The sequence below is a fragment of the Microtus ochrogaster genome, linkage group LG1 (assembly GCF_000317375.1).
Source record: "Microtus ochrogaster isolate Prairie Vole_2 linkage group LG1, MicOch1.0, whole genome shotgun sequence".
Taxonomy (NCBI): domain Eukaryota; kingdom Metazoa; phylum Chordata; class Mammalia; order Rodentia; family Cricetidae; genus Microtus; species Microtus ochrogaster.
Window position 1 is genome coordinate 967,919 of NC_022027.1, and position 19,452 is coordinate 987,370.

Below are 19,452 nucleotides of genomic sequence, written 5' to 3' on the forward strand. Positions count from 1 at the left end.
GACTTGGCCAAGTTATTTATTATACAAGACCTAAGCTAGTTAGAATAGGATATTTGTACTTATTGTATATAATTTCATAGTAGGTTTAGAACTCTCTTACTTAAACAAAAGGGGGAGGTGTTGCAGGAGGTTCTTCCACTCCTCCAGCCTATAGCCGCTGAGATACCAGCCCACTGGGGCATGGTCTCTCTCCCTTTAAAAAAGAGGCCACTTCCTTCTCCTCTCTCTTCACTTCCTGCTCCGCTGGCAACTAGACTCCCTTCCTGGTTGCGCAGAGGGCTGACTGGGATCTGTAAGTTTTTTCCCCTTTAAATAAATATCACCCTATTAATCATAATTTCAAACTGCTGTGGCATTGTTTGTGACTTACGCCTTCAAGTGAGTACATGTGATAATTGTCTTTCTGGGTCTGGGTTACCTCACTCAAAATAATGTTTTCTAGCTTCATCCATTTTGCCTTCAAATTCTAAGCTGTTGTTATTTTTTTTCTGCTGTGTAGTAATCCATTTTGTATATGTACCACATTTTCCTTATACATTATTCGGTAGAGGGGAATTTAGGCTGTTTCCAGGTTCTGGCTATAGCAAACAATGCTTCTATGAACCAAGTTGAACACATGTCCTTGTCGCACAATTGAACATCTTTTAGATACATACCCAGAAGTGGTATTACTGGGTCTTGAGGAAGGTTGTTTCCTAATTTACTGAGAAATCACCACACTGACATCCAAAGGGGCTGTACCAGCTTGCATTCCCACCAACAATGCAGAAGTGTCCCTTTTCCCCACAATTTCTCCATCAAAAGTTGTCATCAGTGTTTTTGATCTTGGCCATTCTTACAGGTGTGAAAGATAGAATCTCAGAGTTGTTTTGATTTGCATTTCTCTGATGACTAAGGATGTTGAATATTTCCTTAAGTGTCTTTAAGCCATTTTAGAATCCCTTGTTGAGAGTTCTCTGTTTAGATCTATACTCAATTTTTAAATTGGATTATGTGTTCTTTTCATGACCAATAAGTTATAATTTTTACTCATTTTCTCCATGTATCTTGATTCTATGTTTCAAGTTCTAGCATTTACTCTCAAAGATCATTTATATTCTATTCACACAAGATGTATGAATGTTAATTGGGATGTATGGAGCTTCATATTTGATTAAAATTAATAATTTTTATGCTGATTTTCATTGGAGTTTCACAGAGATACATTTATTCATCACTACAGCAAATCTTTAGGGGAGAATTTTAATCTTTACAACAGTTCCTTTAAAGTGGTGTTTACTGGTTAGCACTATTTTTGGAAAAATGAGAAACAGGTATTACTGAACACAAAAATGATTTATTATTTTATACACTGCAATTTAAAGATTACTTAGTGGCTATGTGTATACAAAGTATGGTAGGGAAAATTTTTATTTCTGATCAACCTTGGTTCAAATGCCTTATTATGTACATAATGTACATCAAATTAAGGAAGAACACAAATGAAGCTTTACATTTCCTTGCATTATCTTGGTGCTGTGTTTTGTTAATTTGAGTCTAGAAGACAATTGGTGATAAAGTACTTTAAGGATTTACTAGTAGCTTCTTTCAAAGATAACATGTATGAATATAAATCCATCTTAACTAGATTATACATATACATAAGATTTTAAATTGATGAAATATGTATTTGCACAAAGTTAACACAGCATGTATATATAACTAACTTTGAAATGTAAAAATTAATAAACAATTGCTTTTTCTAATTTGAACTCAGAGAAGAAATATGTGCCTTATTGCTAATTTTGAATATTAAACCCTGAATTGTTTAATAAGTTGCATGCATTAAAACTTTCCAAACATTAGTGTAAGACCCTAAAACCAAAATCTATAATTGGTTTCAGAATAATCATCCTCCTGTAAATTCTATCATATCACTAAGGCCAGTTCTCTCACTCAGAGATAAAAGTGACCCCTAGGGAATTCAAAGTTGATGGTACTGGGGTTCAGGTTGTGAAAGTATCTATCCTAGTGCATATCTTTCCACATTTGGCTGTCAGACTACCGAAATAACAAAACCAAGAAACTGGAATTTTTCTCACACATCTAGTAGACATGGAGGAGCTGCCTCTGGACTTCTTTGTCCCTCTTCAAAGTGAGGCTCCAGTGGATTAACGTCTTTCGTCAGTGTTTCACTGACAGTTTTGCCTCAACTGTTTCGTTGAAGAAGAGTGACTGGGTCTGACTCATCAGGTTGGCCGGAGCCCAGGTATTGATAGAAACTACTTAGATAACAGCTGCTGGGAGGAAGGGCTTGGAAGAAGAGGGGAGATTAGTCCATTTCAAAAATGACTTTCATTGATTGAAATAAAAACGATGGCATGTAGAAAACACAATGAGGGATCTTGAAATACAGAGAGGTGGGTCAGGAGCCCAGGGCCTTTCTTTCTGCTAGCTTTCTATTAAAAATGCCAAAATTGCCATCTTTCTGAGGTGACATGGGACTTGAGTATAAAATCTGAACCTTGTACTTTCAGGAGAACCATGGAAGAATATTAACCTCAGTGCTATTTACTTTAAACTTGCAGTCAGTAGGAATTGCTTTGGGTTCTGTGGAGCACAGAATTTATTGCCTCCCATTTACCATTTAGTTTTACCGTCAGGTAGAAAAATGACAGTATTTACTGCATTTTGACATTTTTCAGTTCTGCAGACTTTGTGTCACGAAGGCACAGCTCATGTGTTTGCTGGATCAGTTTATGCTTCCTCTTTGTGGTCAGTATAATATGGGTCACTGGTGCATTTTTAACCATGTGATCCTATTGATAATGAAATGTTGTCAAAGGTTTAATTTTATCTATTCAAGGTCAACTTGAAATAGATTGTGAATATATTACAGGGTTTTTTTTATAACATTTCTTAGAACAGGTCTCTGTCATAGTTTGAATGAAAATATTCTCCACAGATTCATAGGGAGTATTACTATTAAAGGTGATGTTCTTGTTGGAGTAGGTGTGGCCTTGTTGGGGAAAGATTTTACTGGGGTGAGTTTTAAGGTTTCCTATGCTCAAGCAAGGCCCAGTGTCTTTCTTTCTTCCTGTTGCATGCTGTTCCAGATTTAGAGATCCCAGATACCTCTAGACCACATTGCCTTCCTGCATGCCACCATGCCCAACCATGATGATGATGATGATCTGAACCTTGGAACTGTAATACAGCCCCAGTCAAATGTTTTCCTTTATAGGAGTTTCCTTACAGAAGAAGTCAAACTCTCACTATGTGCTGATGATATGATAGTTTACATAGGCAACTCCAAAAATTCTACCAAGGAACTTCTACAACTCATAAACACTTTCAGTAATGTAGCAGGATACAAGATTGACTCAAAAAATATCATTAGCCCTCTATTACACAGATGACAAATGGGCTGAGAAAAAAACAGAGAAACATCAACCTTCACATTAGCCACAAATAGCATAAAATATCTCAAAGTAACTCTAACCAAACAAGTGGGACCCTTGTCTGACAAGAATTTTAAATCTTTGAAGAAAAAAATATAAGAAGACACCAGAAATTGGAAAGATCTCCCATGCTCTTGGGTAGATAGAATAAACATAGTAAAAATGGCGATTTTACCAAAAGCAATCTACAGATTCAATGCAATACCCATCAAATCCCAGCAAAATTCTTCACAGACCTCACAAGAATGGTACTCAACTTCATATAGAAAATCAAGAAAAACCCAAGATAGCCAAAACAATTCTGTTCAATAAAAGAACTTCTGGAGGCAACACCATCCCTGACTTCAAACTCTACTACAGAGCTACAGTACTGAAAACAGCCTGGTATTGGCATAAAAACAAATAGAAGGACCAATGGAATCAAATTGAAGAAGTAGGTATTAATCCATACACCTATGAACACATGATTTTTGACAAAGAAGCAAAAAAAAATAAAATGGAAAAAAGCATATTTAACAAATGGTGCTGGAATAATTGGATATCAATATGTAGATGAATGAAAATAGATCCATATCTATCACCATGCACAAAACTCAAGTCCAAATGGATCAAAGACCTCAACATAAAGCCAGCCACACTGAACCTCATAGAAGACAAAGTATGAAGTACACTTGAACACATTGGCACAGGAGAATACTTCCTAAATAGAACCCCAGTAGTACAGACTCTGACAGAAACAATTGATAAATAGGACCACCTGAAACTGAAAATCTTCTGTAAAGCAAAGGGAATGGTCAGCAAGACAAAACAACAGCCTACAGAATGTGAGATCTGCACCAACCCCACATTAGACAGAGGTCTGATCTCTAAAATATAGAAAGAACTCAAGAAATTTGTCATCAAAAGAACAAATACCCCAAATAAAAAATGGAGTGTAGACCTAAACAGAGAACTCTCAACAGAGAAATCTAAAATGGCTGAAAGACACTTAAGGAAATGTTGAACATCCTTAGTCATCAGAGAAATGCAAATCAAAACAACTCTGAGATTCCATTTTACACCTGTAAGAATGGCCAAGATCAAAAACACTGATGACAACGTATTCTGGAGAGGTTTTTGGGGAAAGGGAACACTTCTACTTTGTTGGTAGGAGTGAAAGCTGGTACAGCCACTTTCAAAGTCAGTATGGCAATTTCTCAGAAAATTAGAAAACAACCTTCCTCAAGACCCAGCAAGAGTTCCTGCGAGTTTCTTCCTGCTCTCTGCATCTGGCCTCTGGCCTCTAGCCACTTCCCTTGTGTCATGGCCCCTAAATGGCAATCTGCGCTTCTGCCTCAGTCCAAGAAACCCAAATCGGCTCCGTCCCCGAAACTGGAGGACAAGTCTGCCTCTCCCGGCCTGCCGAAGGGAGAAAAAATACAGCAAGAAGCAATTGAACACATTGACGAAGTACAAAATGAAATAGACAGACTTAATGAACAAGCAAGTGAGGAAATACTAAAAGTAGAACAAAAATATAACAAACTCCGCCAATCGTTTTTTCAGAAGAGGTCAGAATTGATCGCTAAAATCCCAAATTTTTGGGTAACCACATTTGTCAACCATCCACAAGTGTCTGCACTGCTTGGGGAGGAAGACGAAGAGGCTCTGCATTATTTAACCAGAGTTGAAGTAACAGAATTTGAAGACATTAAATCAGGTTACAGAATAGATTTTTATTTTGTTGAAAATCCCTACTTCGAAAATAAAGTTCTCTCCAAAGAATTTCATCTGAATGAGAGTGGTGACCCATCCTCAAAGTCCACTGAAATCAAATGGAAATCTGGAAAGGATTTGACAAAACGCTCGAGTCAAACACAGAATAAGGCCAGCAGGAAGAGACAACACGAAGAGCCAGAGAGCTTCTTTACCTGGTTTACTGACCACTCTGATGCAGGTGCAGATGAGTTAGAAGAAGTCATCAAAGATGACATTTGGCCAAACCCCTTGCAGTACTATTTGGTTCCTGATATGGACGATGAAGAGGGAGAGGCAGAAGATGATGACGATGATGATGAAGAAGAAGAAGGCTTGGAAGATCTTGATGAAGAAGGAGATAAAGGTAAAAAAGATGAAGATGAAGATGATGACGAAGGGGAAGAAGGAGAGGAGGATGAAGGCGAGGATGACTAGCAGAGAAGACTGATGGATTCCAACTCTCTTTTTTATTTTCTTTTTATTAAATTTCTCCAGTCCCTGGGAGCAAGTTGCAGTCATTTCCCTCCCATCCCCAATCCCTCTTGTGCTCAGTCGCCCTGTTTCTGAGGTCTCGCTTCTCAATACCATGGTTCTCAACTTATTTTTGGGGAAATGTCTTGAGCAAAATACAATGGGAAAAGAAAGAATCTCCACTACTCTGTTCTACATTCATTTTTATCTTTTCTTGTCTTGAACTGTGGATTCAATACCACCACCACCATGCTCTGTGGGAAAAAAGAAAAGCCCTCCAGCCCCTTTGGCTCAGCTGGAGGCTGGAGGCTGCTAGGCCCCTGTGTAGTAGTGCATAGAATTCTAGCTTTTTTCCTTTCTCTGTATATTGGGCTCAGAGATTACACTGTGTCTATGTGAATACAGACAGTTAGCATTTACCAACATGTATCTGTCTACTTTCTCTTGTTTAATAAAAAGAAAAAAAAGAAAAAAGGGGGGGTTAGAAGGTCAGCAAGAGTGGGTTTGAGGTGTCGGGGGGGGTAAGTGGGCATAGTGACAACATGGCTTCTCCTTTGGCATGTTTAATTGTGATGTTTAACAGACATCCTTGCAGTTTAAGATGACACTTTTAAAATAAAATTCTCTCCTAACGATGACTCGAGCCCTACCACTCAATGGGAGAATCAGCAGAACCTGTAGGGGTTTATTTGGAGTTCACATTCTCTGTTGTAACTTTTTAAAATTTTTTTTAATTTTTATTTTTTTGGTTTTCACTGGAAGGAAAAGATGCTCATTTTAAATGTTGAAGTGTACAAGTTTCTTTGTTACAATAAAACCAATGTGTACACACATGCACACACAAAAAAAAAGACCCAGCAATACCACTTTTGGGTGTATATCCAAAGGATGTTCAATCGTACCACAAGGACATGTGCTCAGCTATGTACATAGCAGCATTGTTTGTCATAGCCAGAACCTGGAAACAACCTAAATGCCCTTGACCAAAGAATGGATAAGGAAAATATAGTACATTTACAAAATGGAGTACTACACAGCAGAGCAAAACAATGACATCCTAAAATTTGCAGGCAAATGAATGGAGCTGGAAAACATTATCGTAACTGAGATATATCAGACAGAGAAAGACAATTATTACATATACTCACTCATAAGTGGTTTTTAAATATAAATAAAAAACACACTACAAACCACAATCCCAGAGAACCTAGACAAAAATGAGGACCCCAAGAGAAATATACATGATCTAATCTACATAGGAAGTAGTAAAAGACAATATATCTTAAGTAAATGGTTCAATAAGATCAATTAAAAATATAAACTAAGTAAAAATAAGAGTTTCTGTGGTCACAATGTCTCATCACAGCATTAGAAACCCTAACTTAGACAGAAGTTGGTACCAGAACCTGGTGTATTGCTGTGATTGGCCTGACCATGGTTTTATTTGGGGAAATGTGAACTTTGGGACTTTGGATTAAGAAAGCATCTGAATGTGTTAAGTGGGATTTAGAGGACTATTTAGTAGGAACATGGAATATAATGGTGTCAGCGTGATTTGAACTCTGGTTCAAGTCATTTCAGAGGAGAAGAATATGTAGTCTTGATAGTCCTGTGCTATTTTGGTGAAGATTGTGGCTGCTTTCTGCTCTTGTTCATAAAAATTTTCTGGCTGTCAGTCCAGATAGCAAGTTCTCAGCTTCCTTTTCCAGCACCATGTCTGCCTGCTTGTCACCATACTTTCTACCATGTTGGTAATGGACTAAACCTCTGAACTGTTGCAAACCCACAATTAAGAGTTTTCCTTTATAATAGCTTCTGTGGTCATGATGTCTCCTCACAGCTATAGAAATGCTAAGGCAGTCTTTTACTCAATATTATTGTATTTTATTTGAATACTTAACAAGCTTCTTTAGAACACTGGTTATTACAGTTTTCTCAGGAAGTGGACATGCTGATATTCAAGTTTAAAATGGTACCTGGGATGCAGGTAGCCACAGGGAGCCAGAAGATTTTTATTTCCCTTCCTTCCTGGCTAGAATGTCATGAAAGGGTAGCAGTGATCACAATATTGTAACATCAGGAGCTCAGGCAGTGTGGGTTGGTTAACATGAAAGGGGAAGTGTTCTCTGTGGCTCCTCGACAGTGACTGCTTCCTCAGCTGCACAACTATCTGGGAGACAATGATGCATTTTGAATTCCCTGGTTTTCAGAAACTTTATCAAGTTTTCAATTTTGTGACAAGGAGGCAAAGGCCAAGATTATTTGAACAAAAATGGGAGTTTTTTTTTTTTTTCAAACTCCAGTAAAAAGATCCAGTGATTTTAAAACTACTGCATTCTCTGGAATCTGAATGTAGGTAGATCACAGATACAACTGGGGTGCTCTTCAGGTCTTTCATACAGTACGGATGTGGTTTAAATAATTACGATCTTGAAACACCTGATATGTAGTTAACACTATTCAAGATTGATAGAGAATTTGTTGTTCACACAAAGCAATACATCTTGGCCCCTAAAGCCCGGTGTTTCTCATCGTTATCAAGCCTGCTGTGAGGTTCAAATATCTCCTTCCAATGCCCCCAAATATTCCCACTGATAGAGTGCTCTGTGAATGATAACTCTGTGGAATGGGAATTGTCAACTGACAGCCTCAGAGCTTCAGTGTTCAGGCTTAAATCTCTTGGTGCAAGTTACTCATAAACCGGGTTCACTTTTAAACATGTAGTCTACATTATTGCTCAGAGTTTTTTCATTTAATGCTTAGTAGGGTCACATGCAGAATGAGATGACAGAGAGACTCAGAAAACAAAGCTACAATGCTCAAACTATCTGGAGGCAGGAGAGCTGTAAATGCATGCAGGGCGTCTTGGGGAAGATGGTGCAAAGTGGTTGTATTAATTGTCAGTCCCAGATTAAACACCTGGGCAAAGGTCCTCAGTGGCGGGAACGAGTTAGTCCAACAAGAAGTAGAAAGCATGGTGGTATGTGCTAGTCCATGAAGTTAGGCGCTCACGGGTTATTACAGCTGATAATATGTGGGTGGGTCAGGAAGGAGGCACAGAACCAGAGTGTGGCTGCACCATAACCTTGAGGTAGAGCCTGGATCCCGTGTTCCAAAAGTCCACAAGTTTTCAAAAACAGCGCTACCAACTGGAGACCAGATGCTCAAACACAAGCCTGCAATCATCATTTTACAATGATGACTCTACTGTGGCAAAGTGCAAGAAGACAGCAATCTCAAAAGGACAATTTAGAACAAAGTGTTTTGAGATTTCAATTAGAGGGGGGAAAGGAGGCAGAGTGAATAGAATAGGAAAGCCTGGTTGAACAGGTTCCCATGGCTCTACACTCCAGGGATTAGCCCTCATTTGAACCGAATCTGGCCCTTGTAGATCAAAGCTGAAGAACGTGCCTTTGGGTGAGTTCTCTGCTCTCATTGTGGCCTTCCTAGCTCAGCTCTTGACAGTATCTCCTGCCTAGAGCCATACAGTGTCTTTCAAGCTAGAAACACGCTTCTCATTTAGTTTGTGCCTTTTCTACAACCGAACTTTCCTTATATATCAGGAACTGCACTCACTTATAAATGATGTGAATATTGATCAAATGTGTATATGCAGTTCCTCCAATCAGCTCTCAGCCTTTCTTCAGCTTCAAGGCAAAAATAGCAGTCGACTGCTGTCTTGACTCTTCACTCACAGCCATGTTCGTTATCGATAAAACCACTGGTTTATTTACTTATTTCCCAACATGGATCCATGGGACAGAGTTTAATTACACTGATGCAAAATGGAGAAGCCAGAGTTTTTCCACCTTTTTAAGCAGAACACACACACAATTTCTTTCTCCTTATCAGTCTTGGTACACATTTCCTTCCTCAACTGTGCCTGAGATTTCTGTGATGAGAAGAATTATTACCCACAGAGAATATTTGTGGGGATTGTAGACACACAGCAAGGAACATGAACACATATATAATAAGCTAACACATTTCTAAACGTTTTACTTTGGGGGAAGGGGCTATAGAAGAAACTGTGGGACTAATGGGTCAGCGGCCTATGCAGGGGGTTAATCCTGGCATCCCGTGCTGGATGGAAGGCTTAAAACCCACAGTGCCTGCAGGAATTAAGTCATGGTTGCTGTTGGGGACAGTCTACACCTGTTCCCTCAGGATATGTGTTTATGAAGTAGTTTAAAAACTCTCCCCATACGAATAACAACTGGTTTTTGGATGATCATTGTCTCTGTCTGTCTGCTCCTCATATACTTTTGTGTCTGTGTAGTTTGACATTTTTTATGTATATCCTTTCTCCCCTAAACACTATGAAGATGAAGGTCAGGAAAGGGCAGCAGTGTCTCACAGTAAACATGTATTTCAGTCTACAGTTTTCCCCAGTGTGTGTTCCATGGCCAACACCCAAGTTTGTCTTAGTATCTCAGAGGAATTCTGGAAGTCTTTTGAGGTTTCAGCTCTGAGTTACCTTTAAAATGAAGGTTTAAAGTTACCTTTAAAAGGAGGATATGGAGAGACAAGATGGCAGTTTCAATCAGCCATACCTTCTTAGTACAATGTGCTCAGTCTCCCTTGCCTAGTGAGGACACAGCATGCACATACCTGCTGTCTGTGATGAGCAGCTTGGCAATGATCACCATCTCACTCCAGTCCTTTGTGAAATGCAGTGAACACAGCTTAACCTACAGAATTCTGCTTTATTATGAGTTCTGATACTCACCACATAGGCTTTGAATATGTCCACCAATTATCAAGTTCACTCAATATCTTTCTTACAGAACTGAAAGACATATTTTTGTTTAAAACTATGAAATGGGCTTCATAAAGAAATTTTAGATAGTCACTGACATATCTGTCCTTTCTTCAACATTTTAGGAAAAATATCACATCCACTCCTTGACCTTGCAAATCTATCAAGGGTTTTACTTCTATTTATCAGAGAAGGAGGAACTGAATACATAAACAGATGACAGAAAAATGCTGCTTTGGATGTTGTGCAAAACTTGGGTTGGATGTGGACATTTTTGACTTCTGAATTGGCAAATACTATGAAATACTAGTAATTTTCTAATATTGTTAACCCTTCACACCCCAAAGTCAGGAATAAGGAACAATGACCACAAAATGCCTGGAACCTGTGAAGTTTATACACTCACATCCTAAGAGGATCATGCATGCAGACTTCTTTCTGAATGGAGTTTTTATGTCTGTAGATGTTGACCCTCTTACAGGTCATCATTTGTACTTGCAAGAGGGGACAAAAGGGAAGGAAAGGCCATAGGTCACAGAGACAGAATTGCCAGCAAGAAACATGGCCTATTCACCAAACATTTTCATTAAAGATTTTCCTTAATTTTAAAAGTAAATCACTCAATTATGCATGCCTCATTTCTGGCATGATAAAGTATTTGGCGTATAATATCAACAGTTTCTTCTAGTTCTAAATATAGAGATATTTGAGTTCATGTTTTGATACTACCTAATCTGAATACATGGGAAGGCCCTCTTCACGATAGCTAGGAGTCTTAACTGGCATCATCCTTGCAGATTCCTGGAAGTTTCCCAACACGAAGTTTCTCCTTAATTCCACAATGGCCTTCTCTATTAAGATATCTCTTTCATTTTACTCCCCATATGTCCGGCCACCCCTAACTTGACCAGTCTGATCCCTCATATTCCCATCCCCTCTTCTTCTCACCTCTCTGCCCCCATTTTACCCAAGTGATCTTATTTATCTATTTCCTTTTTCCGAGGAAATACATGCATCACTCTTAGGGTTCTCCTTGTTATTTAGTTTCTCTGGAGTTGTGGGTTGTAGCCTGTTTATCTTTTGTGGTACATCTAGTACACACTTATGAGTGAGTACTTGGTGCGGGAGACTTGTCTGTATTCTGTCAACCGTGTTATAAATAAACATTGATTGGCCAGGCAGGAAGTATAGGTGGGAAAACCAGACAGGAAATAGAAATGATATAATGAGAACAGGAGAATTCTGGGAAGGAGGAAGTTGATTCCTCCCACTCCTGCCCAGATCACCGAAGTAGCAGGATGTGATCTGATCCACTGAAAAAAGGTACTGAGCCACATGGCTAACATAAATCAGAAAAATGGGTTAATCAAGATGTGAGAGTTAGCCAGTGAGAGGCTAGAGCTAATGGGCCAATGAGCTTTATAATTTATAGAGATCTCTGTGTGATTTTTCTCTGGGACTAAACAGTTGTGGGGTATCGGGTGGGACAGAAAACCCCAACAAACAAAGAAGCCTGGCCCCTTCATGTTACAAGTACTTACCATGTTTGTTTTTCTGGGTCTGGGTTACCTTACTCAGGATGGTTTTTTTCTAGCTCCATCCATTTGACTGCAAATTTTTACCATGTCATCGTTTTTTAACTACTGAGTAATACTTTTTTTTTTTTTTTTTTTTTTTTTTTTTTCGAGACAGGGTTTCTCTGGGGCTTTGGAGCCTGTCCTGGAACTAGCTCTGTAGACCAGGCTGGTCTCGAACTCACAGAGATCCGCCTGCCTCTGCCTCCCGAGTGCTGGGATTAAAGGCGTGCGCCACCACCGCCTGGCTGCTGAGTAATACTTCATTGTGTAAATGTACCACACTTTCTGTATCCATTCTTCTTCAGTTAAGGCACATCTAAGCTGTTTCTACTAATAATGCTGCTATGAACACAGCTGAGCAAGTGCCCTTGTGGTATAATTGAGCATCCTTTGGAAATATGCCTAAGACTGGTATAGCTGGGTACTCTGGTAGTGGATACCAAAGGTTCAGGAGGAAAGTGTTGTGCTGCTAAGCCACAGTGTGACAGTCAATCAGGAGGATGGGAATCTCTCTACGTCAAGATGCATCAACACTATTCTTGGGTTTATACACAAAGGATGCTTAATCTTACCACACTGATGTCTATCCATAATATTCAGAAATTGGAAATGACATAGATGCCCCCCAAAAGAAAAATGGATAGAGAAAATTTGGTACAATAAATAAAATAAAGTATTTCTCAATCCTAAAAGAAAAATGAATTCAAGAAATTCACAGGTTAGTGGATGGAACTAGAAAAAAATCATCTTTAGTGAGGTATTCCAGGAATACCTCATATTCCATAATGCCATGAATTATTTTTCCATAGTGCCATAAGTTATTTTTTCTTTTTTTTCTTTGTTTATTTCTTTTCTTTCCTTTTCTTTTTAAGACAGGATTTCTCTGTAACTTTGGAGTCTGTCCTGGAAAGAGCTCTTGTAGATCAGTCTGACCTTGAACTCATAGAGATCCACCTGCCTTTGCCTCCTGAGTGCTGGGATTAAAGGTGTCTACTACTACCACCCAGCTAGCATAAATTGGTTTATATGTGTATATTAGTTGTTACTCCAATCAAAACTAATCAACAATCTAACAATCTGCATGACTGCATAGGTTGGGTATAGAGTAAGAGGCAGGGTAAGAGCTGAGGGTAGAACTTCTTAGGAAAGGGAAATAGAATAGTTTTGGATGGAGGGAGGGCTGGAACTAAAGGATCAAGGGGTGAGGACAAGGGAAAAGAAAGGGCGGGATACACGGAGACAGCTAACTTTAAGAGCCATTTGAGGGGAGTATAGAGACCTAATACAGAAGAAAGCTTTCTCAACTGCATATACATGTGAAGATGATTACATGAAATCACCAAATATTGAAGAGTCAGAGCTCCAACTGGACATCTTTTGTTATCAAATGAAGCTTCCAATACTGGGATTAGGTTATATCTAATTGAACTGTTGCTAAAGGAGTTCTTTGGAATCACTGACAACTGAGGTTGTTGCAAGGACTATAGATTGCTATACACAAACTGACAACAAGTCATCAGTGGCTAAAGGCAACACACACAGAACTCACTGAACATGGAAAACCTGAAATGGGGCCTACATAGAGCCTGTGTTGGAAGGCCTTGCCTTTCCTTCCCCAGCAAGACTTACTGTTCTCTATCTGCCCTTATCTGGATATGTCCATGGGCCTTAAAGAGAGACCTTATCTGAAAGCTGTTTCTAAGCCTGGATGCCTGGTTTATCTGTAGGGTAACCCTTAGCACATAGCCTTGCTAGAAGGAAGCCTCCCCTAAGCACATATGGTAGCAAAGTCTTATTCTAGGGGCTTTGCTATAGGACCCTACTGCCACATATGAAGCCTTGTGAGAGGTGTATGCCTCTTTATGCAAATTAGGTGCTGTCCTAGCTTCTGTCTCAAGCCTTTATAGTCCCTTTTCTTTCTGAAATAAAGCAGAGTGTAACACTTAACTGTATTTCTGGAGAGCTGATTCCACTGACACACAAGCTGTCCAACCCTGGCAGCTGGCAATATCGAGGAAGGAGCAGAGCCACAAGCCTTCACACCTATATTCCATCATCTTATGTTCAGGAAGGTCCTCTGCCAAAGGAGGAAAGTAAACAGTAACACAGCCATAAATGCCTTGATCTATAATGTCCTGCCTGCAACATATACTTAGTGCAATGGCACTACAAACCTTGAGGAACTACTCAACCGTTATCTTATTGGACTGAAGGTCTACTCCATAGGATAGAAGCCATAATGGACACTGGTTGGGTAAGCAAGGAACTGAAACTAGATAGCCCAGGGACCTAGTATGAAACCAAATAATATTGTTCTAAACAAAATAAAATATTTAGCAATAAAATTACCATAATGATATTCCACACATTCATCATCTACCATACCCAAAGATATCTATGTCATATAAATGACATCCTCATAGAGAAGTGCTCAGTCCTCATCAAAGAGACTTTATCCAGTGGAAAATAGGTTTAGATGCAGAGGCCTGCAGTCAGACATTATGTAGAGAGTAAGAAAACCTAGTATGCTTAGCCTAGAACAGGTGTCTATATCAAAAATCTCCCCCTTAGACCTCAGGAGTCCATGTGAAAGAGGAGGCAGATTGAGTGTGGGATCCCGAGGAGATGGAGGAAACCAAGAGTATAGGCCATTTAAATCAAGAGGATCAACAAACACAGGAATTCATAGGTACTGTAGCAACATATACAGGGCCTATGACTATACACCCAAGTGGGGTCCTAGCTCTGAAAGAAATTTGGGCATAAACTCCTATCTCCAAACCAGAAGTTATCTCCAGTTGATAAGTACTTGCAAGTGAAAATTTAGTTTTCTCCAAGAGAGTCTCACTAGGGAAAGAAACTGCTCTTAAGGGTAGGCTGCATGATCAACATCTACAGATAGCCAACAGAATAAGAGCCCAGCTTCTTCATTGGAGGTTCTTTGTCTCAGAATGTCATACAGTGGCTTTCCTTTAAAACAAACGAACTCTATCTTACTTCATATTTTTCTTTTCTTTTACTTATTCATCTATTTCTTTCTTTTTACTCTCCATATCATTTATGTATACAACTTTCATTTTGTGTTTTCATGTGAATCCTGAGTTTGAGAGCAAGTGGTCATCTGCATCTATCTCTGGTTCTTGTGCCTTTCCTTGGGCTCTTTTCCTTCTGTTTGTTTTTGTTTGTTTGTTTGTTTTCTATTTCAATGTGTTAGTTTTCATTTTATCTTAGTATATTTTATTTTGTTAGTATCCCTTGGAAACCTGTTGGTCTTCTAATGAGCAAAAGAAAGGGAGTGGAGCTGAATGGGAAGGGAAGGAGAGAAGAAATGGGAAGAAAAGATAGGGGGAAACTACAATCAGGACATATTGTATAAAAAAATCTATTTACAAGAAAAAGGACAAGAAAGAAAAATTTTAAATTAATAAAAAATAAAATAAAGGCCAGAGAGTCAAAGGCTGCCATATACTGGGACAGAAGGTGAGAGGAGTCCCAAAGAGTCGCTATAGTGAGGGAAAGTTAAACTGAGCCAGGACTTGCTAGGAACGTCCTGTGTAATCCATGGAGAGCATGGCCTGTGGAGGTGCTCCTTCCTTCCTTTCCCATCTTCTGCCTGAACCATACAAACATAACCAAATGTGGAAGGATGTAGGACCTTAAAAGTAAAAACTCACTCTGTATTTAAAAAAAAAATGGTGAGATAGGAGAATTAGAATAAATAGTGTCCTATCTCCAAAATTGATTTTTCCCTAAAATGTGTAACAATAGAGAATATAACTCATAGAAAAAGCATTAGTGCTCTGGTTTTATTTATAATTTTTAATGTAGGCACATTTGAAAAAGACCATATTCTATGTTATATTGATTTGCAACTCACTCTATGGCATATATTGGACACAAACTCATGATAATCCTTTTGTCTTATATTTCTAAATGAGGAGATTAGAGCTAACATGCATGCTTTTGTTCTGATCTTACATGATAGAAAATTAAAATTAAAATTTTAAATGTGAATTTCTTCAAGTTTCCATCACTGTTTGCTTCAATAACTGTTTTTAAAGAAAAGGATACTATGGTTCCCAAAGTCATTTTAATTCTGTTTATTTTTTCAATAAATTTAGAGTAAAATATTCAGAGCATGTTGGGCAGAAAATAAATTGTAGCTAACCATTTAAAGCTCAAATCAAGGTAGGCTTAAATGTAGTAATATATTTTATGAAGCTGACATGACTGCAAATGTTTAGATAAGCAATATCTGATAACATTAGAAAGGGCATTTTCAAATTATCTACAGACCTAGAAATGGTTTGGGGACTATTAATACCAGCCACAATCCAACCAGCAACCAACATTCGCTGAGAATCTTCATTTGCAGTTCACACTGAACTGCACCATCCTTGAATGTCCTCAGGAGACCTGCATCACGCAACCGGAAGTTGCATGAGTCAAGGAGAGAACAGGGCTTCTGAGGAGCATTTCATCCGACAATAGGTCATTACAGATAGGCCCACCACTTCCCAGTTCCCTAAAATATTTGAGCAACACAAGTTTTCCAGTATAATTATTCAGCCTCATTAAAGAAAGTTCTCACATTTCTGACCTGTAACACCACGTCTTGGAAAAAAAAAAAAAGGACATAAAGGATATATGATATTAGAACAGTAAGGAAAACAAGATGTTATCACTTCATGCATTTGTCATACGTGTCTCAAAGGAAATGTTTGACGTGTGTAAAGTGCAGCTAAAAGCATTATTATGTTACCTTTCTTCCACTAGATACCTTTTTTCTGTATATGTATCCACTTTTCTTCTCTTTTGACTTCTATCCTTTGTTCTTTTAAAATGAAACATTTTGAGTATAATGCAAATTGAAAACTTCAGTGAAAAATATTCATTCAGAGGTAATTCAATATTTATGTATATTTTAGGGATATATATGCCTTCTATTTTAGATATATATTGTGTAGCTAACAAACATCAACAGAAGCCCCTACCTACAACAGCTCACATGTGATTAATGTTTATTTCCTTAACTCTGAAACCAGGTTTTCTTGTTAACCTGAGTTCATCCTCTGCACAGAGGATACTTTAAACATTTAGAACCCTTCTACCTGGTGACTCTTCCATCCTTTTACTTTATCTCCATGTTATAGGGCTAGTCTTAATTCAGTCAGCAAAGGAACCTGGTGAGGAGCATCCATTGAAAAACTGACTGTTGTGCTGAGAAGGAGCTCACACCATTTTTCTCACTTCCTCTGGCTGGAACTGAGCATGAGCAGAATAAAGGACAGGATTGGAAATTAACAAAAGAAATAATGATTGAAAACTTCCAAGTCAGATGACTTAACAGCCAGCTCCATAACATTTATGAATAAACTCTGAAAAGAAGGAACTGCAAGAGGTTCACACCAGCACAGACTGCTATAACTCTTCAAAAGCCACCAATAGGGAAAAGGTAACTTCTTGCATAAGAGGGTGAGGTGATTCAAATAAGAATAGCCCCATACAAGGAGAGCTAGCCCACTATGGGCAACACTGTTCCCTGAGTCTCAATCCTGGGCTGTAAGGGTTGAGATGAAAGCTGAGTAGTAAGCAAGTGTGTGTTCACTTCTCTCTGCTCTTGACTGCAGATGTGATGTGACAGCTGTTTGACGTTCCTGCCTCCTTGGCTTCCCCACAGGGATGGACTGTGACCTGGAACCGTGAGCTAAAATAAACACTTTCTCCCCTAAAGAAAAATAGCCCCATAGAACCATACAGTTGAATACTTGACCCCTCCTTAGTGAAACTTTTGGGAAAGATTGGGAGGTGTGGCTTTGTTAAAGGAGGTCTCTCTATGTAAGTGAACTTTGAGGTTTCAAAGATATCATGACAGTCTCTCTCTCTCTCTCTCTCTCTCTCTCTCTCTCTCTCTCTCTCTCTCTCTCTCTCGTAGTTGTGTCACAATGTCACAAGATGCAAGCTTTCAGATGTTTTTGCTACCAGGCCTTTGCTCTAACCTTCTGAAACTGTAAGCCATGTAAGTGATTTATGATAACTTGTTTTGCTTATGGTGTGTTGCTGCTGTTTTACTTTTCCATATGCAAACTTTCTAATTACTTGGTCATTATCTTAGAAATGCTCAAAATATTGAGAAGAAAATAAGCAACTTCTATAAATGGTATCATGTGTGAGCAAGTTGCCTCTGGAAGACCAGGTGAGAGAGACATTTTCCCAGAGAAGAAAGAAGGGAGGTTCACAAGAAATACAGCAGAAAGTCCTTCAAGTCATGAAATGAAGGCAGATCGGATTAATACAGACAAATTGGTATAAGTTTATACAACTTTAATGTAAATAGCACACTCACGCAACCGGAGTTCCAGCAATGCACAGAAACAGGAAAAGGAAATGGGCCGCAGTGTCTGCGCCCCCAATTTAAGTAAACATTTGCCCAAGGCTGTCCCGCCCCCAAAAGGCGGGCTCTCTCTACAATGAAAGATTATCAACTATCAACCCAAAAGTCATATGAAAGTGTAATTTGTTATAACAAAAATAATGATATTCAGTTCATAATATTCCCATATTATAATGCTAATGGTGCTGCATAAGTAACTTGCTAGTCTGTTTAAATTGCTGAAAGACAAAAATATTAAAAAAGAACTACCACCAAAACAATTCAATAAACTTTTAATCTCAAGTTTCAAACTGTGGCAGTAGTAACAAACCATAATTAGGACAGTTAGAAAAATTGGAGAGGTTAGAAGGGGTGGGAGAAAAAAGGGAAGAGAGCAGAGAAAAATATATAGCTCAATAAAAGCAATAAAAAGATTCATTGATATGCTACATTCAAGAAACAGGTGTTAAAGATCTATAAAGTCATGAAAGGAATGATGGGAAAGGAAATTATTTTAAATTTCAACAAGGAAAATAAAGGATGAATTACCTATAGAGTGTAAAATCATCTTTAAAACAAACAAATTCAGAAATATAATATAGACCACAACAGAGATAAATAAAATACACTCATGGAGAACAGTTGCAGATATTAATAAAACTAAAAGCTTTTTTTTGAAAAAAATTAAGTGACAGATATTTTAGAAAAATATAAAAGGAGTCAAATAAAATTATAAATGAAGACAAATGATACCACAGAAATACAAACATTCAAGAGAGATGATTGTTAACACAAAATGTCAAACTTGAAAGCCTAGAAGGAACTGATAATCTCTCAATATCTGTAAGAAATAGAACATCCAAATAGACAAAGATTTGATGTAATCACTGATTGATTATCTGCTACAGAATGGAGGTTGGATGTCAGCAGAGCACAGGTGTCACAAGCTTTGTCTCCATGGTGTTGCTCTTAGGAAACTCAATGAGGCTTGAGGAGCTGAAGCCTCAGTGCAGAATCTTAGATCATGAGAGTTCAAGGGGTTTTGTGGGACCACAGTCTCTCACTCATCTTCCTGGCTCATGAGTTGAGCAATTA

The 19,452-nt window shown here is 38.5% G+C and overlaps 1 protein-coding gene across 1 annotated transcript; it reads left to right on the forward strand.

The window, feature by feature from the left end:
* Nucleotides 1-4,742: 4,742 nt before the first annotated feature.
* LOC101994505 (protein SET-like) lies at nucleotides 4,743-6,284 on the forward strand. The gene has a single exon (XM_005358955.1). The coding sequence runs from the start codon at nucleotides 4,743-4,745 to the stop codon at nucleotides 5,610-5,612; it is 870 nt and encodes a 289-aa protein (XP_005359012.1). The 3' UTR covers nucleotides 5,613-6,284.
* Nucleotides 6,285-19,452: the final 13,168 nt, after the last annotated feature.